We start from the raw sequence: 23,326 nt of genomic DNA on the forward strand, positions 1-23,326 counted from the left end.
TGAAGTAAATAAAAAGTATTCAGAAAGGACAAATCCAAAGAGACAGCGGCAGGAAAATCAATATACATTAATGTAGCATTGGACGGGAGCCCTACATGATGAACAACGCTATATATATTTATAGACAGAAGTGCCAGCGATGATAAATACTCTCACACGCACACAGACATAATGTGGTTGGTTTTATTGGATCAACGTTTACATAGAAAACAGTCTGTTGTTTCTCTCTTCCTTCTGTTTCTTCCCTGCGAGTCAGTCAATCTGTTCCACTTCAGTCCCTTCGCACTCCGCCGTCATCCCTTGACCTTGCCTTCTCTTGCTCTTCCTTTCCAGTTCATTCTGTTTAACCCTCCTTCAATCTCCTTCCCATTGTCGCACTCTTTTTTCATTCACCCCTCCTCTCGCTCACTGAAGAACACAACGCAGCCATGAAGAACTTGCAGGTTCCTCTGTTTCAGATGCATCCTGGGTTATGGAGTCTTCATCATCGTCCACTGGAGAAAAAAAGTTATTTTCATTAGGGTTGTCGAAATAAATTACATATGTTTAGTAGCATCACTTTTTGAATGCTGTTAACTAATCAATTCCAAAACATTCTAAATGTAAGTCCATAAAGTGCGTGAAAAGTTGTATCATTGAATTCTTGCAGATTTTCTTTGTAACTGAATACATTAAAAAAAATACAAAATACATAAAAACTAATTGTTAAAATATTTATTAAATATTTATTAAATATAAATATTAACACAGGTTAAAACATCATTGTCTTTGGCTCTCTCTCTTACCCTCACTATTGTCACTACAGTCTCTGTCGGATTCCAGAAGACAATCTTCCAATCGGCTGTCTCGTCTCACTGTGACATCGCCTCTAGAGGAAAAACAACAGAAGACTTTCAGTGCAGGGCACTTGGGTCACACTGTTTACAAGGACAGAAGGATGTTTAACTCAGCCTGAAGCAAAAAGCAAAGCAGCTCTGCTGACAACAGCGCGCCGTCAATGGGTTTGGAATGACTTCATTATACAAACTGCTTTTGAAGTAGCAAGTGCATCATTAAGAGTTAGACAGAGGCAGTTCGACATAAAAATATTATTCATATCTGGCTTAAGGTGTCACATTAGCAATGTTTCAGTGAGATTTTGTGGGCAAAAAAGGGTCCAGGCAGCTTTCAAGACCAACTTGAGCATGAGCGAAATCTGTGTGAGAAACTTTTTGCTTTTGCGATACTCCCAATTGCGGAAATTGCTATTTAAATGAATGGATATCATTCACGAAATTTCACCAAACAACTAGTTTCCCAGCCAATCCAGCTGAAAATTGCCCAAAACCACTCTAAAACCAGCAAACAGACCAGCCTGACCAGGCAGGGAGACCAGCTAAGACCAGAAAACCAACTTAGGTTGATTTAAAATGTTTTTGTCAGCAGTGTGTACAAATGTCCTTGAAACTAAAGATTGACATTAAACATGAAATGTTGGCATCTGCTTAATTTGGCCAACTTCCAAGTGACAGATTAAATATTGGACGCAAAGTGTTTTGGTTTTGGATTTTACATTGGACATTGAGTGATGAGCCAACACAACGCCAAAATTGTTTATTATTGTTTATAAGAAGAAGAAAAAGCTGCTTAAAACAGTCTAAACTGGTTTTAGATGATTTAATCTGGTCTCTCAGCCTAACCAAGCTGGGGTTTACCAAGCCGGTCTCCCATCTGAAAAGTGCCCAAAACCCCTCTAAAACCAGCCAACAGACCAGCCCAAGACAGACAAGCCAGTTTAAGACCAAACCAGCGCTAAAACAGACATTTTACTGACACTTTAAGTTGTTTTTGCCAGCAGTGCGCACAAGACTAAACAAATGTCCTTGAAATTAAACAGTGATATTACTATTTCCATGAAATGTTGGCATCAGCCTAATTTGGCTAGCGTCCAACTGACAGATTAAGTGCCAAAATTTTAGACGCAAAGACTTTGACATTTGACATCAACAACAAAAGATACGGAAAGGATTCTACTCCTTTTAAAAACATGAGAAGTCTATTTTTTGCTAATCTAAATATGCAGAATTAAATGGCTAGTTGCATTTGATTATTTGCATTCAGCCTTGTTTTCCCTGTATCCCACCAGTTGAGACCCTGTATCTATAGACTCTACAAAAATGTAGTTACAAAGAAATCAATATTTATTCCACAAAGGATCATCAGCTCTGCATCCAGTGCTCGATGTGAGCTACAGTTCTCAGTGTCAAATGCCTGGAGCATTCCTGCAGATTTCTCATTAATAAGCATCCCAAAGATACTATATTCCAGCCAGTATCTCATTACTGATGTACATATTGATATACTGACTAAATTAAACATTGAGCAGAGTCTTATATTAGGAACTGTGTGTCAGTGAATGTCTATGAATTGATATATACTGTAATGCATTACATATAGTAGGTAGAGAAGGGCTTGGAAAAGGGGCTGTGATGTACGAAGTGAGTTTGAGATCCTCGAAAGGGACCATTACATCAAAAAAAAAAAAAAAACACACCTCTTTTTAAAACTTCCTGGAAGCTGCTCCCAAACAATGAGGTCACGACCCCCTGTGACCCAACGGTGGTCCCCACTTGCTGTTAGCCACGCAGCATAACAAAGAATTCTGGGAAGATCTGAAGAGGTGAGCGAAACCAGGTACCTGCACTGGGGAAGTGAGAACACTGAAAGAGTGTGAGAGAAAGAAAAAAAGAAAGGGTAAGTGATTAAACTGTCTTGCAGTTTTCAAGGGTGTTAAATTAATGTTAAAATCACTCACGGTTAATCTTGCTCTCTCCATTAGCGAGGTCAAAACAAGAACCAATCAAAAGACCGGGTATTTGATTTACACAATCTGTGACACCAGCAGTGCTGCTGTGATTGGTTAGCCTAGTCATCACGCCTGCAAACGATTGGAGAGCGCAAACACGCATCATTAGGGACATCTTTATAACATTTATTCACCGAAACACGAATAAACCAGGGAAAAAAAGTAATTAAATTCACATAATCTGTCTATTTATGGATTCCTTTCCTACTCTGTCAATAGCTGCCGAATTTGCTGTGTGTTTTATGTTGTTAATACAAATGTTTTTTTCTGTCTGTAAGAAGCTCATTATTTCTTTGAGAGCTCCAGCTACGAGTTGTTTGATGAACTGGCTTCATTATGAACCTCAGCACTCTCGATTAGAGCATCACATCATGTAGTGTGTTCCTACCAGCAACTCTGATTTATCTGATGTAATTGTTTACAGGTTGTAGTTTTTTTTTTTTTTTTTAGATAATGGCCTTCAGCACAAATATCCTGTGAGAAAACGGGATTAAAATTTGAAAGCGCTGGATGTTTTTACGTCTTCCTCTCCCCTAGGGAGAACAGCCCCCTCTCCTGCCTGTGTTCTCTGAGCCACTGGGACTTTAACACAGATTATATTAGCAGCTCTGAGCGAATAGACTCAGTCAAGATGTATTCCATTAATAAATCTGTTAAATAGCCCTGAGTCAAAGAACAAATGAAGGTCCAATGGGGGTTGTCAAATATTTATTGCTACAGAATCCAGCATATCCATGAGAGTGATTTATAAAATGAGATGTTGACTAAATAACGGTGTTGATGGCAGATCATAGGATTATGTTGACATAGGCGCATTAGGCTGTGTTCATTTGGTTTAATTTAGATTAGATTCATTTAAAAAAAGAAACGTTGGTATATTCATCTGCTCGCTTTTATGTAATGTCTTTGAAATATCTTCATTTGAGGGCTGCTTTTATCCAATATTGAGATATGAGATTAACTGTTTATAAAAATGGTAGTATATATACACTGCCCCGGCTACAAAAACAAATCGCTGTTTGGATGTTAAATAGGCAAATGCTTCAGAGTCAATGATTGGATCATTTTTGCAGTGATAATTATGTTTCTAGCATGTTATATGTTTGGCAACAGTTCTTCTAACCCTAACTGACGGAGTGTGTAGCTTTTCATTTCTTAAACAACCATGTAGGAAGACATGGCCATATCTCAGGGTGACAATGTTAAGATTCATCAGGCTCAAATTGTGAAAGAATGGTTGGAAGGGAGCATGAAGAATAATTTTCACACATGTTTTGGCACCTCTGAGCCCAGAGCTTAAATTCATAGAAAGTCTTTGGGATGTGCTGGAGGAGACTTTACAGAGTGCTGGACTCTTGCATTGTCAATACAAGATCTTGACCAAAAATTGATGCACCTCTTGATGGAAATAACATCACAACATGTATGTCTATTAAAAGGGGTGCATACATTTTTAGCCAAGATCTTGTACACTATCATTTAAAATTTTATTAAGATTTTTTTGAAAGAAAATAATACTTTTATTCAGCAAGCACGCAGTCTTTTACATTGTTACAAATAAATCTATTTCAATGCTGTTCTTCTGAAACTTCTATTTCTTCTACCTTCTATCTTCTCAAAGACTCCTAAAAAATGTATCACGGTTTCCACAAATATATTAAGCTGCACAACTGTTTTCAAAATTGATAATAATAAGAAATGTTTCTCAAGCAGCAAATCATCATATTAGAAGGATTTCTAAAGGATCATGTGACACTGAAGACTGGAGTAATGATGCTGAAAATTCGGCTTTGCATCGCAATAATAAATAATATTTTATAATATATTACAATAGAACACATTTATTTTAAATTTTAATATTAAATTGAAAATTTTGAATAAGAAATACATTTAGAAATAAGAAATTTATTTGGAATAAATAAATTACATTTTAAAATACAGTTTTTAATCAAATAAATGCAGCCTTGGTGAATTTATCAATAATAATTGTACCAACCCAAAACTATATTATATATTTAAAATCCTAAGTAATATTAATTAATGATTAAATTAATAAATATAATCCTGATTAATATCAATATTAAAGTTCCATAGATGTACCAATATATTACCCGTTCTCCAATTTAGGATTCGTATGCTGGCCCTCCCACACGAGAGAAACACACGGTCACCGCGGGGGCTCAAAATCAGCCTCCCGTTCAACCCGTCATCCCCACTACACCCTGTGACTTCTGGGCCCCAGAGGTGCAGCCTGCGGAGGGGCTCCGGCCCTTTACCGTACACCTCCCACACACACACGCATCCCTCGGCGGAGCCACTGAACAGCAGAGGACCCTGGGACTGCGGAGAGAGAGAGAGAGAGAGAGAGAGAGAGAGAGAGAGAGAGAGAGAGAGAGAGAGAGAGAGAGAGAGAGAGAGAGAGAGAGAGGAGAGAATGGAGGGTAAATGCCACTGTGTTTCCATGACAACTCATGCCAACTAACAGTATTAAATATGGAAAAGAGTCACCGCTGTTTGATGTTACAGTATTCTCACAATTGCAACAGAATTTATTTACTTCTATTCTGTATCTGATTTCCTTATAATATATTGTTCTACCCAGTTTTATTTCATAGTCTTATTTGCATTCATTATTCACTAAGTAAGAAGAGACAGATCTTGCAGAAGAAAAGTGTTTAAATGTTGGCATTTAATAGCTTGTACATTTCTGTGAACTTTAAGATCGCCCGAGAAGCAAACGTGTTCTCAAGGGATTCCTCTACAGGCAACACTTCAGCTTTGAGCGGAGGCACAATCTCTTTCTTTTTAAAAAAAACAAACATGTGCTGCTCTAAGGGGCAGACTGGGAAAGTTCTAGATGCCAGCACAATTCTGTTGCCATGGCGCTCGCCCACCTGTATTGTGGTGACTGCGTCCAGGTGTGCGTTCACTGACTGACAGTTCTCCTGCGAGCTCCAGCTCCACACCTGCAGCTTCCCAGCATCTAGAGTAAGATCAATAACACTGAGCTTAAGATGCACCTGATATGTCGAGACTGATGCAAGGCATGGCCAACTCACCCTCACCCTCACACACACACACACACACACACACACACATTCTTGTACATCTATCTTTATGAGGACATTCATTCATTGACACAATGCAATCTCTAGCCACTTACCCTAACCTTACCCATCACAACTAAGTGCCTAACCCGAACCCTTACCCTAAACCTACCCTTAACCTAATTATAACCTTATCCTTAAAACCAAGTCTTGACCCTCAAACAGGCCTTTAAAGGGGTCTCAGAAAGTGAGGACCAGCCAAAATGTCCTCACTTTACTCTCTTTGTCCTCACTCCAATGGTCTAAAACTCAAACTGGTCCTCACAAAGATAGTTGTACAAGTACACACACACACACACAGAGAGAGAGAGAGATACCTACTGTACCTGAACCAGTAACAATGAAGCCCTCTCCTTCAGGAATGAAGCACAGGCTTGTGACTGCATTGAAGGTGTAGATGGATTTAACACACTGACCTGCAGGAGTAACAAAATCAGCATGTGATGCAAACCCCAAACACACTTGAGTTTAATTCACCCTCATCAGCAGGGGTTGGAAAAAATAGCAGTTTCCAAACAAGGAGTGAGTGCCCTCTTCACCAGTTATATAACGACTTGATTCTTGAGATTCAGATAATGGACATTCAGAACACACTGCAACCATTACAACAGAACACCAACCTTTAACATTGCAATCCTTCTTTTTTTTTAAGGAACATTTAAAACGAGTATTTCTAATGCCACTCTACATTTTAAGCATGGTTTGGCAATATTCCGAATTTTAAAAACTGTCATTCTTTTGATTCATGAGTGTGAATTTTAATCACATTGCTCACACATCACAGGATGCTGAATTTGGAATGAGAGGAGGTGAGATTTACTGAACTGCAATTCAGACATTCAGCACATACACAAGAAATTAAATGAATTAGTCCTGCAAGTTTTGTTACCAAAACATAAGGAATAACATCAATAATTTAGACCAATTATGACTTTTTATCTCCTGATATATAGAACAGGTTTTTTTTTTTATTCTTTTCAAATAGTTTTATGAAAATATAACTCACATCAAAATTTGAATATATTATGTCATATATTCAGCTTTAACCACAGTTGTAGTAATTGAAATATTAAACATGATTATCTTAGAAAAATGTATCGTCCCGTAAAGGTTTCTGGCAGATCAGTGTCTTATGTTTACCAAGGATTAATTTATATGATCAACAACCTGTTTTGCTGTTTAATATATTTTTTTGTGGAAACCATGACACATTTTTTTCATAATTTCTTGATGAATAGAAAGTTCAAAAGCAAACAGCATTTATTTGCAATGGAAATCTTTTGTAACATTTTGTAACATCTTTACTGCCACTTTTGATCAATTTAACGTGGACATATATATATATATATATATATATATATATATATATATATATATATATATATATATATATATATATATACATATATTTGTGTGCGTGTGTGTGTGTGTGACTCACCTGAGCTCAAAGCCCAAATTCTCACACAACAGTCTGTGGAACCACTTAGTACAAATCTTTCCTTGTCAGCCAAGTCGAATGCACGTGCTGCAGAAAAACAGATAAAGAGAATGAGAGAGCGGGACAGCGAATGAGATAAAAAATAAGAGTGACTGCAGGACATGAGAAAAGGGAGATCGAAGGACAAAGGATGTGAAGAACAAATGCACTGTCAAAACAGCAGGACAGGGAGTGATGGAGAGCAAAAGGGACAGATGGGAAGGAGGGCATAAGTAGCTGGAACAAAAGAGGTGGGAGAAAGGAGAGAGAGCATAAAGGACAAGTGAACAATCGTGGGTACATCTGTATCAGCCGGCTGGCCCCGTCAACAGGATCAATTTATTATTTACTTTGCCGGGCTTGAGAGAGTGTGAGTCTGTTGTGTGTGTACCCAATCTCCTGCAGTACTCTGGAGGTGGTGCACTGAGACAGGTGACTCCACCGCTGTGACCTCCCAAATTGCGCTGCTCTGTTGCCGTGGGAACATGCCACACTTTAACTGTTGTATCTCGACTTAAAATGGTAGGTGAAAAAAAAGAGAAGAGGGAAGCAGAGTGAGGCATTAACAGATATGTCACCAATTTCACAGTCAGTTAGTCATAAACTCTTTTTTTTATATATATATATATATATATATATATATATATATATATATATTCCTCATTGGTTCCAGTACCTGCCAGAAATCACAAGATTGTCAACGGCGACCACACAGGTGATGATGTCACTGTGACCCTCCAGAGTTCTGAGACGAAACTTGGACTTTTCCCAAGTTTGTTTGTGAGATCTGAATTGGACATCTGCAATGTATGAAGACACACAAACAGTTTTGTATAAGCTGAGGTCATTTTTTTCTCTCTCCCGTGAATGGCGATAAAAGAACCATCTGTTATATCATCGCGTGAGACAGCCATAAGGCAGAACTTCCTGTGAAAGACAAGCAGGCTTGTAATCAACATCTGTGCGAGTAACTGTAATTGTGTGTGTGATAAGTGCACTAATTTGACCTTCTTGTTCTTCCACACTGGTACTGACGGGGAAATGCGTCTCTCCTCTGCCATCTGTCTGGCTTCCATCATTCTCTCGTCTCTCCTCTCGTGCAATCTTTAGCGCAGGAGTACGGGCAACATGTTGCTCTGTGACCTCCTCACTATCATGAAAAATAAACATCAACAAGCTCATAAAGAAATATCACTTCGCATAATCCTCAAGCCTGTCCAAATGTGTTAAACAAACGCTTGTCCTGTTATACCTTTGTTGTAACACCTATATTATTAAATAGCAATGTGCAAGACAGAAAGCCTGGATGTGGGAGTTCAAGCATAGACTTTTTAAAGAAATATTCTGAATCAATACTGCCTAGATGCCAGACAGTGGAGGACTAGCCACCGGCAGAGAGTTTAATCTCATGCGCCCCGACAGTCTCGCTCTCCCCTTCCCTACCTAGTCACTCATTCTTTCTTACACTTGTCTTTTCATTCTGTCCTCCTCTTTTCCCACAATCCCTTGAGTTTGCTGGGGGCCAGAATGCTGCAGCAGAAGCTCAGCCAATCTGGAGCGAAGCTCCACCTTCTTCGAGACCTACAAAGAGTAAAAGATTAGAGATTTCTTGCGTGCAATAATCATAAAAGACAAAACTTAAAGTTATGGTTTAGCTGAATGCATAGTTATCCTTGAAATGATGTGTTTCCATTCTGTAAGTCGTTCCTGAGTGATCTTTTTTTTAATGTTTGAAGTGGGAAAAGTGGCAGTTCAGAGACCTCCAACTGAACATACAGTATATGGTCTGAATGTATGGTTCTGTGCACAAATTCTGCACTGTTTTGAGTCCAGTAGGAGGATACAAATATTCCATGTGAGTGAAGAAGACCATGATAATGCTGTACCTTTATTTTTTCCTCGGGAGTGAGGGAAATTTTGATTTCCAAGTTCTCAATTTGCCTTAACTTCTTTTGGAGTTTCCTCACCTCCCCCATCTGAACTGAGTGTAAGCACAAACCCAGTGCCGATGTTATTCACACTGCAGGGATTCCTCGTCAAGTCAGTAAGCTCTTTGTTAGACGTGCATGCTTTTGATGATGTTTTATATATATTGAATCCACGGTTGATATTGTAGACAAGGGTTAACGGAATTGTTATTGCTCTCCAGACTACACTCACGGATACTGTATGTAGACGTGTACACAGACCTCATCTGCCGGAAATCAGCAGATTCAAATTGTGACCTCATCTAAAGGGACATGTCTGATCTCTCTGGCGACATCGCGTGGAACTGGGGAAATACATTTACTTTCGTGTTTCATTTACCTGCTGCTAGTATCATTAATATTACATTAATTATCTCTGAGCAGCCATGCTGTAAGTCAGTTTGGACACGTGAAATTTAAACAATGATTTTTTTTTCTAAGGTATCACACAACATGAACAAAGTATAAGAGAGAGGAAAATAAAAAATAGGCTATACATATAAAGAATGATATACATGTCTTTGAAATATTTTTATTTTTTAAGTAACACATACATACAGGTGTAAAATACAAAAAAAAAACAAAAAAAACATGGCACACCGAAACAGATTAATTGAGCATTGCTTTGTAACATACATCTAAACGTAAATACATTTGAAAACATAGAAATGCCTTACAGAAATGTCAATATTTTTTATGTCGAAAAGTTTACTCTAAATTACATTTTTTGTATAATACAAAATAATGTATTTTAGTGTAAAAGCATGATTAACGTGTTAAGAACAATATTTTTGGATATGTTTGACCTTACTAGACGGAAATGACGTCCGCACGCACGGGCATCATTCGCGCCGCTCGGGAGGAAGTGCTGTGTAGACAGTTCGGCCAACTCCGTAAGAATAGAAAAAAATAGAAAAAAAAACACAAGGGAGGAAAAAAAAAACATTGAAATTCTTTAATCGGGTGGGTTCGGTAAGACTTCTCAAACTATCCTGATTGGAGGAAATCCCCGGCGGGCGAAGCTAAAGTCTTGGGAGCTGGTAATCAGTCTTTATTTTTCACTTTGAAGCTTGTTTTTGGCTGTTGATCTGTGAGCCGCTGGCGCTGCTGTCGCCCGATCGTCGACACTCATGTGCCGGAAGTCTGCGTAAAACCGCCTCGGTTCCAGCGTCGACGTTTTTTTCCCCACTTGTTCTGTTTTTTTCTATCCTTTTTCGCCTTTCCTTTTTTATTTTAGCCGACAGTAGAGTGAATGCACGGGTAACGTCATGATGTGGGCTGCAGATCCGCCTCGGTTATCGCACAGTAGATTCGCCCCAGCCTGTCAATAATATTCAGATATTTAGATATAATTGGTTATTTGCAAATAAATATTTGAATATTTCATAATATTGTCAAAAAACAGGATTTTACAATGCATCGCTTTTAATAAAGAATAAAGCAAAGCACATTCTCTTCTCTGCAACATATGAAAAATTGCATCCATATAGACGCAAGAGCTTCTGTATTAACCCGCCATCTGTAAAAATATAACCTGAACACAGATTCACTAGTGATGCTGGTTCTGTCATATGGATAATATGTATTACAGTCACGTATGAAGTTTATAACAACTTGCTTATGTGAAACGCATGATTCATTTGTTGCAGTGTTGTGTTGACCATACATAGACTCATGACAGACACCAGCTCTTCCTGAATAAAATGTCCTGCATAATTCATGTTGTCCAATTTCATTTATAATTGTGTTATTAAAAAGTTAATTTGTAAAATGTGAAATTATTATTAATTAATTAGAATTTATTACTATTTTAATGTATAAAATATAATTTTATGTTCCTATTCGTAAGGTCGAAGGTTACAATGTGTACACAGTTTTTGAATATCAAAATGCCTACTTTCTTTTCTCAGGGATGATGGAGGATTCCCATTTTAATTCTTCATACTTTTGGTCTCCTGTGCAGGGACAGGTAAGCACACCGGTATGCATATTTCAGCTGTCTAAGTTTGAAAATTGATTATTGGGTCATTCCGTGTCAACTCAAGGTCTCAGACTCAAATTTTTTATTTTGTTAATATTTTTTATGTAGAAAGATATAAATAGTGACGAAAGCCAAAATATTCAATGTATATTGTATATTTACTGAGTAAACCACAATTTTGTAGAGGGGGGGTCAATATTACCATTTTCACCTGAGATTTGAAGTCAATTTACAGGGGGGTAAAAATGACTTTAGAAAGATGGCCGCATCATTTTATTTTTACAGAGAGATTGGTTGGTCTATTAGTAAAATCGGTTGATTAGCAAACTTTGTCTCATTATATGCCAACCGTGACAGTTCAAAAATAGCAAAAAGCACTTAACTTAAGTAACTTAACTTAAGTATTATTAAATATATCTTAATATCCTTTTAGATTCTGGTTCTTAACAAACTTTCCTTTGGGTATCTTCATTTTAAAGGCCCTCGATGGTTCAATCTCAGAGATATAGAGATCTTAATGCGGCTCCATGAGTAAATTGGTCACATTGTACACATTTTAGGTGGTCAGAAACCAAATGTGGGTCACTTTGCATACTGATACTTTTTTCTTTTAAAGAGGAATATCTAAAAAACTAATAATTTTAAATTAGTATTAAATTAAATTTAATACATTATGTATTCATTTAATTTAATTTGTTTAAAATGTTACATTTCATGTTTTTTTATCAGCTCAATTGCAAAAAACATTTGTTGCCATAAAGATTCTTTTTCTAAAGTTGTTTCTAAAAGTATTAAAGATATATATTAATATCCTTCTAGATTCTCATTCTTAATAAACTTTCCTTTTGTAATTTTTATTTTTAAGACCCTATATAATTCAGTCCCATAGATATGGGGACCCCAATGTGACTCCATGTCCAAATTGTTCAATTTTACCCATTTTCAATGGTCAAGAACCAAATGTAGGTTACTTCTTAAACAGCTGATAGTTATTCTGTTTAAAGAAGAATGTCTGAAGAACAAATAACACTAAAACTTGAAATGTATCTTGTTTCCCCCATCAAAAAAATTGAATACAACACACCTCACATTTTTCTGTCTTTAATTCAAGTGTTAAAGATATCTTAATGTCATTTTAGATTCTTGTTCTTATGAAACGATACTGCATATTTAAAGTCTTGGTAGCTTCAGAAGTTAAAATGAACAAAATCCCATCTTCCAAATATCCCTAAAACTGATTCAAATATAGATTTTTATAAATACACCTTTGAGAGCAAGTTAATGTGCCTCAGCTTAACCATTTCCAGTGGGTTTCTGGTTATGTTTTATGCAATTCTTTTAATAGTCAAGTCAAGTCACCTTCATTTGTATAGCGCTTTTAACAATATAGATTGTTTTTGCAGCTTTACAGTGATAATAGGAAATTAAAGTAACAGAGATTGTTTTGGCTTTACAGCAGCTCTAGAATAAAGTTATTATCCAGCTAAAGTTAGTTTTGATTGATTCACTTCCATTGCAAAGATCATTAGTTATTAACTTAGGGGCCGCTTACACAACACCGTTCCAACAGAAAACCCTTAACGCACTCAGGCCTGCTCATCCGCACAACAACAGTGTCCGGCGGCTCGAGAACGCAAACCCCCTTTTTGCCATTTTTTAACTGTCACTGTTAGCATTTAATGAAAGAAAGATTGCTAAAGTCAACCGATTTTACTAATAGACCAACCAATCTCTGTGTAAAAAATAAAATAATGATGCGGCCATCTTTCTAAAGACATTTTTACCCCCCTGTAAATTGACTCCAAATCTCAGATGAAAATTGTAACTTTGACCCCCCTCTACAAAATAGTGGATTACTCAGTAGATATACATCTGTGACATTTAATATTTGGGCTATTTATGTTTGTCTTTCTATAGAAAAAATATTAACAAAATCAAAAATTTGAGCTGGGGAAGTTTCTGAAATTTGGTTGATTTGACCCTATTGCATTTTATGCCTGGCCTATAATAGCATTAATATAGTACCAAATTAATGCATTTGCATGCTTTATATAGTATTTTACTTCATATACAGTACCTTTCAGTGTTCACTGTTTCGCACATCCTGTGGCAACAAGTTTAGCCGCATGACTAAAAGCTCGGGACCCCGTAGAAGTAGTGCGAGTTCGAGGGACAACAAGAGTGAGTGCAGAAGATGATCTTAAAGTAGGAGTAATAGTGTAAATATGAAGAAGGTCAGAAAAATATGAAGCGGCAGGATCATTGAGTGCCTTGCAAGTAAGAAGAAGAACTTTAAAATCAATATGATATTTAACTGGGAGCCAGTGCAAGTGTTGTAGTATGGGAGTAATGTGTTCAGCTAGAGGAGTTCTGCTGATAATTTGAGCAGCTGAATTCTTTACTTGCTTGAGTGTGTAGAGAAGCTTTGAAGGCAGGCCATAAAAAAAGAGCGTTTTAGTAAACAATACGGAAAGTGACTAAAGAATGAATAAGAATTTATTCAGTGTTTTATTTAAGCAGTGCTCTTTACTGAGAGAGCCGGACGAAGTCTGTTAATATTATGAATGTGGAAATATGCAGAGCGAATGACACTGTTTATATGTGCTTTGAATGATAGAGTACTGTCAAAGATGACACCCAAACTTTTATCCTGTTTAGAAACAGACACTGGAAAGTTATCAGTATTCACTGATTTGGCCAGAGAATGAGAAATGTTTTTTAAACCAGTAAATCAGCATATTAGAATGATTTCTGAAGGATCATGTGACACTGAAAACTGGAGTAATGATGCTGAAAATTTGGCTTTGCATCACAAGATTAAATTATATTTTATAATATATTACAATAGAACATTATATTGAAAATTCAGCTTTGCCATCACAGGAACAAATTACATTTTAAAATAGAATAAAATAGAAAACAGTTATTTTAACTTGTAATAACATTTCACAATGTTACTGTTTTTACTTTAGTTTTTATCAAATAAAAGCAGCCTTGGTGACAATAAGTCTTCTTTTTTAAACAAAAACCATTATCAAAAAAAAATTGTCTTTATTTGTCTAACTCAATTTTGCCTGTTTGGTTTTAGATTGAGAATGCTGTATTTCTCAATAAGGTAAAGGAGCAGCTTGTTCAGGACAAAAGCCCCACCTACTCGCATGGCCCCGCCCACTATCCCACCACAGCGGTGGTGGCGGTTTCTGGGGGTGCCAGAGATACAACGACAGCAAGGACACTAAAACAAGAGCATGCACAACCGTCTCACTCCTCACACAGTATCACAGTGGTGCCGGTACCGCCTACAGGCATCATGACGGCAGGTACTGTGTGTGTTTATGTTAAACTGCTACAGGGTCTTTTCTCATTAGTTTACACTATCATTACGTTTCTACACTTTGATAAGTCTTCCATCACTTCCACACTCTTTCTAGCGGGTTTGGTCACTCTGGTGTCTCCAGTATCATCTGCTCAGTCCCTTATTCATGGACATCCATCCACCACCATGATAACTGTCCAAACGGGTAATGCACCTTATTTTACATAAACATAGACATGCACGTGGTATGATTTTTGGTGAGATATGATTAAGCACTAATTTCAATTAACTCAATCTTTTATTGAGTCGGTTTATTGAGTGTTTGATATGCCTGAAATGGTCACGGATACTTTTTATTTTCTCATCAGTCTTGTCTCAAATAATTAAAGCATTTTACTCTTGCATGACTCCACCAGACAAGAGAAATGACTCCTTGACCTGCTCACCGGTCATCATCCCGTTACCGGCGAAACGGGGCAGAAAGAAGAAAGCCACACTCCCGTTGATTGGCTCACCTACTGGGACAGATGCCTTGATTTTGGGTCTTTCAGGACAGGTATAACAACACGTTAATAACATATAGTGAAATAGTTTTTAAGTACATTTTCTTAACTTACAAAATAGTGATTAGCCCAGATACACTATTGGTCACAATTTTGGGGTTGGTTAGATTTAAAAATAATAGTAATATTGTTAATTAAATATATATATATATTGATTGATTGATTGATTTCTGTTATGGCAAATCTGAATTTTCAGCAAACATACTCTAGTCTTCAGTGTCACATGATCCTTCAGAAATCAATTTATTGCTGATTTGGTGCTCAAGAAACATTTCATCAATGTTGAAAACAGTTGTCAGGTTTCTTTAATGAACAGAAATTTATTTGATTTTTTTTGTAACATTATAAATAATAAATAATAAATCTTACTGTGACCAATCTAGTGCCAAATAATTTTTTCAATAAGTTTTTAACAACAGGTTTATTTTATTTTTTACTGATTTTCCTTTTCTCTGTAGCATCATTCTGCCAACCCTTACAGTCTGTCCCTAGAAGAAGGGCATGCTGGGAAAGAAGGTGGTAAAACATACAGGTATGGATTTTCAAAGAGACATCAGCTCAGCATGACCTCAGTGTGTGTTTCTTACAATCTATTAGAAGAGGCAAAGACAGAGGCAGGAATTCCTAAGCCACTTCATTTTCATACGGCAGAAATGCATGTCCCTCCGGGCTGACACACACTCTCGCCGGCTTCAGGGCTTCGCAACGAGTTTGTCTGCTCTGCTTCTGTAGAAGTGTGTGTTATTCTGCTCATTAGCATGTGCAGCCTCAGCTACACACACACACACACACACACTTCTGTCACCCATCTGCACTCGCGTTTCTGGCCTCTCCATCTCATTTTTCTTTTCTAGCGCCAGGGTCTACGATTTCATTCTGGATCGTTCTCCACTGACCTCCTCGTCTCTCACCCTCCCGCTTGTGTTGTGTCTCTTTCTTGCCTGTTTGTCGTGTCTCATGTTTCTCCTTTCACTATTGATGGACAGGCTTGTAACCTTCCTTTTCTCTTTGTCCCGTTTTCATCCGTACTTTGTCTTCTCCCATGTTTTCCTCCTCTCTCATCCCTCTGTCCACCCCTTGGTGTGTGTGTGTGTGTTTTTCTGTCTGTAGGTGCCGGATGTGTGGTTTGACGTTCTGCAGTAAGTCAGATATGCAGCTGCACTCCAAGTCGCACACGGAGGTGAAAGCTCACCAGTGTCCGCACTGCTCCAAATCCTTCGCTAACACCAGCTACCTGGCCCAGCACATCCGCATCCACAGCGGTGCCAAGCCCTACACCTGCTCCTACTGCCAGAAGGCTTTCAGACAGCTCAGTCACTTACAGCAGCACACACGGTATTCAGCACCGCACCACAAGCGTGTGTGTGTTTGTGTGTGGGTGTCTGTGGCAAAGCAGGCGGGTGGTGGAGAGTGTGTGTGTGATGGACTTTAGTATAGGGAGTGGACTGCGGGAGCGTCTGTGTGTGAGTTCGCCAACTTCCTCGCGATATCGATACACATTGCAAAAGATATGATATCGTAATTCAAACTGCATTAAACACATTAAAGAGAGAATCAGCGTGTTGGTCATCTATAGCGTTTGTCCTGTATGACCAAATACGAATAAATTGCTGATATTTCAGTTCTAAAATGAAATTAAAACACTAAAAACAACTTGGTAATACTTTACTGAAAACCTTTATGTATAATGCATTATAAAGATATTCATATTATGTATGTAATAATGCATTAAGTCTTTTCATAAATAATTGTAACCAAAGTTAAGATGGTGCATTATTTTATTTGAAGATTCCTGAAGAATCTGAAATTGGTTGTTGTTTTTTTAATGTGTTTTCATGAATTATACTTTTAAAAGGCATAACAAAGAATTGTAAAACTGAATTGCAAAAGTAACTGTGGTTACAATTATTTATGAGAATTTTACAATTCATTGTAAGGTGCAATACAAGGCATAATTAATACATTAAAATATTTCTATAATGCATTATATATAAAGACTTTAAGAAAAGTGTTACCAGAAACTTAAAACAGTAGTTATAAATGATTCACGTATTTAGGCATCACAACATTATAATGTGCTATATGAATAATGGATATTCATTTTGATATTTACTTATATAAAGGCTATAAAGGCTGCTGCAGATTTTTATCAATAAAGACCCATTTATAAAGTCTGAGAAAAATATTAAGTTTCATATTATAATATAAAAACAAGTTTTGTAAATTAAATTATTATTATTATTATTATTAATGTACTGAAGCAAACCCCGAGGTTTCTTGGACCCTGGTTTGAAAACATCTGATTCTGTATACTGTAGATAATTATAAATGCATAAAAATATAAACGCATAAAATTATTGGCACTTGGACCATTGGACCATATCTCAATATTGTGAGTGTGGTGAAAAATTGGAGAAAAAAGAAACAAAATGTGTTTTTAGGGCTGTCAAAGTTAACACGTTGATTTGGGATAATATTTTTTTGTTAAGAAAAAAAAGTGCTTGACAAATCTAAATAAAAAAGTTTCTCTGCAGCATTACTTTTCATAAGTTTCAAGGTAATTATTATTATTTATTTATTTTGTTCACTTTGAAAGTGGTAGCTAACAGTATTTTCAACCCACCTACTTTATGTATAACTGAGTAATCCTGGGCGTTTAAAGTGCTTCTTGTGACCTCCACTGTGCTCATCTAGCAGTTTTTAAATGCAAACACGTGTCCTGGGTGCTCGCCCCCTGAGACATTACACGGTCACGTTGGAAAGGTTGACAACAGGGCCTCATGCTCTTTTCCTTGTTGCTATAGCAACATACTCTAGTGATGGTTTGCTTAAATGCAAGTTTATGTCTAATGGACTGTTTAAATATATACCACACAGTCTTTATAATGGTGAAGTCAGCTATAGCATGATGTCACCATGTGTAGTGGGTGGATTGCACTTTAAATGTCTCACTGATGAACTGGAAGAAAAATTGCTAGAAAAAGCTAAAGATGGTCAGGACAAGTTATTTTCCATCTCAAAAGAATTAAAGAAGTATCATTTAATTTTTTTACATTTTCTTTTCTCTATTTGTATAATTTATTTCTCCTCTGGCACACTTTTTATTACTGCGGACTACTTAAATTTTTTACACCACACTGTGGAGTCTTACACACACCGACTGAAGGATTGAACTGAAATTGAAGCTGTCAGTGAAAGCCTAGTTCTCTTTGACTCTACATTATTGTCCCATAACTGTGTGGAAGTTTTATGAGGTTCTGCCCCGCTCTGAAATAGAGGTCACGTAAAGGTTTCGTCTACTGTTGATCGCACTTGGACATGGGATTGGGCTCTGTGGCCCTCAGAGTTCCTGTGAGGATTGAGTGCTAATGTTTTTTTTGAGAAATGGATCTGCCCTTTCTGTGACCTCATTCAAACACCTACCACACCACTTCCAAATGTGTCTTCGAAATACACTGCGCACTTTTGACATTTGTTGGCAGTAGGGACCACCAAAGAAAGATCAGCAGAGTGAGTGTAGAAATGAACAATACTGTCATGTCAAATATTTGTGTAGCGTCTATAAATTATTGAACAAGTCCATAGGTAAGCATGTTTGTCTTTCCTTTACAGAAACCACACAGAATCCAAACCTCATAAGTGTCCTCACTGCTCGAAATCCTTCGCCAACACAAGCTACCTTGCTCAGCATATACGAATCCACACAGGAGTTAAACCTTACACCTGTAACTACTGCCAGAAGACCTTCAGACAGCTCAGTCACTTACAGCAACACCACAGGTGCAGTAATGGTCATGTTTTTTTGTTTTGTTTTTCATTTGTTTATGGCTTTTTCTACACCTCATTCTTAACCATACATACTCATTTTAGTTTTCCATTCATTTTTTACCTCTTGACATCAATTTTGTGCCTGTTCAGGATCCACACAGGAGACAGGCCATACAAATGTACACACTTGGGTTGTGAGAAGTCTTTCACTCAGCTCTCTAATCTGCAGGTGAGAAAAGTACTCTGTTTCTCTATTTAAATCTATAAAGTAGAGCTGCACGATTAATTGTTAAAAGATTGCGATCTCTAAATTACAATAATTCTGCTATGTCTATTAAACCTTTGACAAGGATGATCACAGTGAACATTCAAATATGCATTTGTGCTGCTGCTGAGCCAGAGAAAGCCGTTGTCATATGTATAAAACAGCTTCACAAATAGTCTTTCAACCACACACAGTATCATTATTTCTGTTACAATAATACAAATTATCACAGAAGTACTGGGATAAAAGTTTATAGTTCGGATATAAACACTGATTCCTTAGGTAGCGATAAAAAAAATCAGTAAATCACCCCTTGAATGCAACTTGACGCTTCAGATAAAGATTGTATCAATTACATCGTTACACCAGTAGGTGGCGACAATTGACTGTTAAAAAATGTATTTGTCATTGAATTATTCATTCAGGAGATTTGTCCAGTAATGCTGATTCGTCCAGTAATGAAACAAGTGAAGTATTTATGAGTGAGTCATTGAATCATTAATTTAAACCGATTATTCAAATGAATAAAAAAAAATTAAATGGACTGCAACATGAAAATTTGAATAGTTGTCTATTCAGAATCATGGGAGAATCTTGATCTCCATTTTAAACCAAAAAAAAATTGTGATTTTCAATTTGTCCAGAATTGTACGGAGCCCCTGAAAGAAACATGGTGAATGAAAAAATTATGGGATAGGAGGAAAAATTATTTGTCAATGCCTTTGCGTTCTCTCAAAAATGTTTTGCGTTCCTCCGAGAAACTTTGCATTCGCCGTCAAAATGTTTTGCGTTCACTCGCAAAGAACAAAATTTTCCGTGCGAACACTAAGTTTCTCGGGGAAACACATTTACAAGAGAACGCAACAACATTGACATCATTTTTCTTCCCATCTCATTTTATTTTTCCATCACCATGTCCCTCCGAGCGCATGTGGCTCCGTAGAATTGTGCAGCTCTACTATAAAGTCGATTATTTATAAGTGTCACTCCTATTTAGATTAATTTACAGTTTTCCTTAAGGAGTAAGGAATCCTTTTCTCACTCTCATGTCTTTCAAAACCTGAATGCTCTCTTCCATTATATGAAGGTAAATGGGGACTATGACTGAAGGACGTGTGAAATTTAGAATTTAATTGAGAATACCTTTAAGTTTGATGTAAGGTAGCAAACAGAATGCAAAATTGCTATTTGAATTTGAATAGAATAAATTAATATTAAAATAAATTGGATTTTAAAGAAATCATGTCATTGTAACTGTAAATGAACTAGAAAAGTAGTTTGTCAACACAATTTCTGAAGTTTAGCATATTGAAAGCCTTTTTGAAAAATGTTTAAGGATTCAGATAGTTATAGATATACACTACTGTTCAAATGTTTGGGGTCAAGTGTATTAAGTTTACGTTTTATTAAACGAATACTTTAATTCAGCAAATACATTAAATTGATAAAAAGACAGTAAAGAAGACATGATGTTACAATAGATTTCTGTTTCAAATAAACTTTCTGTTCATCAAATTTATTAGTAATAAGAATGTTTACTGAGCAGCAAATCAGCATATAAGAATGATTTCTGAAGGATCATGTGACACTGAAGACTGTAGTAAGGAATGCCATCACAGGAATAAATTGAAAAGAGTTATTTTAAATTATAATCAATTTTGAGTTTTGCACAACCCTGCTTGCAACATTTTCATTGAATAATTACTTGCATTTCACTCTGTTCCTCGCACTAAGCTTCAAAACACTTGAATTAATCATCTAAGTCATATGGGTTGTTTTATGATGCTTTTATGGTGCTCTGTGGAGCTTAACAACCCCTGATCCCCATTTCATTTCATTAATTGGAAGAGAGCTTTTGACACATTTGAAAAAATTCTAGGGTGAGTTTTCATTTTTAAGTGAACTGTCATTTCAATATTTCTTCCAATATTTTCCAGTCTCATCGGCGTCAGCACAACAAGGACAAACCCTATAAGTGTCACCACTGTAACCGTGGTTATGTAGACGCAGCCAGCCTGGAGGTTCATCTGTCCACTCACACAGTCAAGCACGCTAAGCTGTACTCCTGCGGTTTATGCAACCGCACATATACCTCGGTACAAAAATGAACACCTAATCTCACACCATAAATGAGCAGCATTCCCAGTTCCCGTTCTCAAGATGATACTAATATGCATCTCTCTCTGCCTGCAGGAGACGTATCTGATGAAACACATGCGCAAACATGCCCCAGATATGCTGCCGTCTCCACCTGGATCAACCCAGCAAAGCCACAGCCCAGGCCGTGTTGAAGGAGGCGGCTCTGAAGGAGACGCGCAGAGCCGAGTCGAGAGGACCGACGTCTTCGGTCAGCCGTGCATATTCGACCTGAACCAGTACAAACCATTAACTTCTGCTGATGTCCAGTATAAAACTGTCAGTGTGTCTGACATCTCCCCTCACAAAGACCTCTGCATCACTGTGGAGGCTTCCGCCATACAGGTGGAACACCTGAACTCATGAGCGAGGGATGAAACTTTGGAGTTTTAGAAAAAAACGTTGCAATTACACAGAACTGTGGATACTGAAAGGATTTTCTTACTCAATGCCTTCTCATTTGTATGAAGGAGCAAGTGGACTTAAATGGACAAAAGTGAAGGAGATAGACTTTGTATTTTTTTCTTTCCATTTTTTTTTTAAAACATTTATTGCTGTAATCCTGATCTTCCTCGCAAAAGCTTCCTTTGAAGATTGTGGCTGTTTTAGTGGGTACCCAGCTCATTTATCAAGTCTTTCCATAAAATTTCTGGTTTATCACGTTTGTATGATTGCATCTGTAGTTGTTGGTACGATCACTGCACTGTCAATATTAATATTGTTACTGTCCACAAGAATGGAAATGTTGTCTCTTGCACAGTATGTATGGGAATTGTTGGTCTTTTTTCGTTTTAAAAGGGAAAATTGTTTTGCAGTGTACGTTAAAATGTACGTAAAACAGAAAAGAATGTATATACGATTATCAAATGTTTTGTGTGTGAATGAGTAAAGGACAACAGGAAATAGGACAAAAAGAATTTGTGTCAACTAATGTCAATGGCAAATATCTTGAGATGTATTTTTTTCCTTTTAAAAAATGATCCTGTTTAGCATCCCCATCTGCAGATGACATGTAATATTCTATTATTACTGTTACTACTGTTATTCTATCAAAATAACTATTAACATGCTCCCCAAATCTCAACCTCTTGACATTAACAAAATCGGATAAGTGTGCTTTAACCCTGTAAAACAAGATATTAAAACGATTGCTTCTGATGTGCCTCCTTGTGATTATCTTATCGCAGGGGTTTGCAAACTTTACAGACTCTGGCAACCTGGGTTTTTAAGTAATTTTCATTTACAACATTAACAAGTATTACTGCCTTTTATAATACTTAGATCATTCATGTAATTGTTCGCATTTAGAAATCATTTAAGAACATAGAATATTGTTACTTATTGAAATTCTATGTTTTTATACCTCAGGCTGTATATAGACTCCCTACAGAACCTTCAAGGACCCCCATCGGATTAGAAAATTAAAATAATTATTTGTGGTTAAACGTTTTAATCTAAATTCCCTCAGACTGTAAATAATGTAATGCATAAACAGTTGTATTGTTTGTCAGATATCCAAGAAAGAGAATATGGTCTAGAATTAATTGTTTGTGGTTAGGTTTGTGTGTGCTGCACATTAGTCTTTCAGCAACATCATTACCACCAAGTTATTTTTAGTTACTGATATTTATGAAACTGATATATAGTTATTTATATAATTAACTTATATAATTTAAATATTTATACTTATTTATACGTATTTAATATAAATATATATCTATATTTATACTATATTTAAGTTATATATATTTATTCCTACTGATGTCCAACATTCTATCGTACAATGGCAGATTGCACCACCTGTCAAAAATATGGGGGTCAAAATAACACTGCTGTTATTGTTTTACTTTCGCAAACAGTAACGTTAGTCGTATAAAGTGAACAGAAGCAGTAACACATTC

The 23,326-nt window shown here is 36.7% G+C and overlaps 2 protein-coding genes across 5 annotated transcripts; one reads left to right on the plus strand and one right to left on the minus strand.

The window, feature by feature from the left end:
- Positions 1 to 169: 169 nt before the first annotated feature.
- On the minus strand, positions 170 to 9,635 carry LOC311066882 (uncharacterized protein). The gene is made up of 13 exons (XM_084088301.1): positions 9,316 to 9,635; positions 8,895 to 9,010; positions 8,437 to 8,579; positions 8,106 to 8,229; positions 7,821 to 7,942; positions 7,391 to 7,477; positions 6,279 to 6,368; positions 5,740 to 5,828; positions 4,957 to 5,185; positions 2,795 to 2,917; positions 2,534 to 2,699; positions 786 to 868; positions 170 to 494 (listed from the first exon to the last, which is right to left on the minus strand). The coding sequence occupies exons 1-13, from the start codon at positions 9,403 to 9,405 to the stop codon at positions 406 to 408; spliced, it is 1,551 nt and encodes a 516-aa protein (XP_083944427.1). The 5' UTR covers positions 9,406 to 9,635; the 3' UTR covers positions 170 to 405.
- Positions 9,636 to 10,244: 609 nt separating this feature from the next.
- Positions 10,245 to 22,583, plus strand: znf384b (zinc finger protein 384 b). Of its 4 annotated transcripts, none has more exons than XM_084088308.1 (11): positions 10,245 to 10,436; positions 11,307 to 11,377; positions 14,466 to 14,697; positions 14,809 to 14,898; positions 15,110 to 15,249; positions 15,715 to 15,788; positions 16,367 to 16,591; positions 18,869 to 19,036; positions 19,175 to 19,253; positions 21,227 to 21,385; positions 21,483 to 22,583. In XM_084088308.1, exons 2-11 carry the CDS (start codon positions 11,309 to 11,311, stop codon positions 21,789 to 21,791), a joined length of 1,545 nt encoding a protein of 514 aa, XP_083944434.1. In that variant the 5' UTR covers positions 10,245 to 10,436; positions 11,307 to 11,308; the 3' UTR covers positions 21,792 to 22,583. The 4 variants fall into 4 exon arrangements, with proteins under 4 accessions (XP_083944434.1, XP_083944435.1, XP_083944436.1 ...); XM_084088309.1 differs by having other exon boundaries at positions 11,307 to 11,365; XM_084088310.1 differs by lacking the exon at positions 16,367 to 16,591.
- The last annotated feature ends 743 nt before the right edge of the window (positions 22,584 to 23,326 follow it).

This window comes from Abramis brama (genome assembly GCF_963993115.1).
Source record: "Abramis brama genome assembly, chromosome: 17".
NCBI classification, from domain to species: Eukaryota; Metazoa; Chordata; class Actinopteri; order Cypriniformes; family Leuciscidae; genus Abramis; species Abramis brama.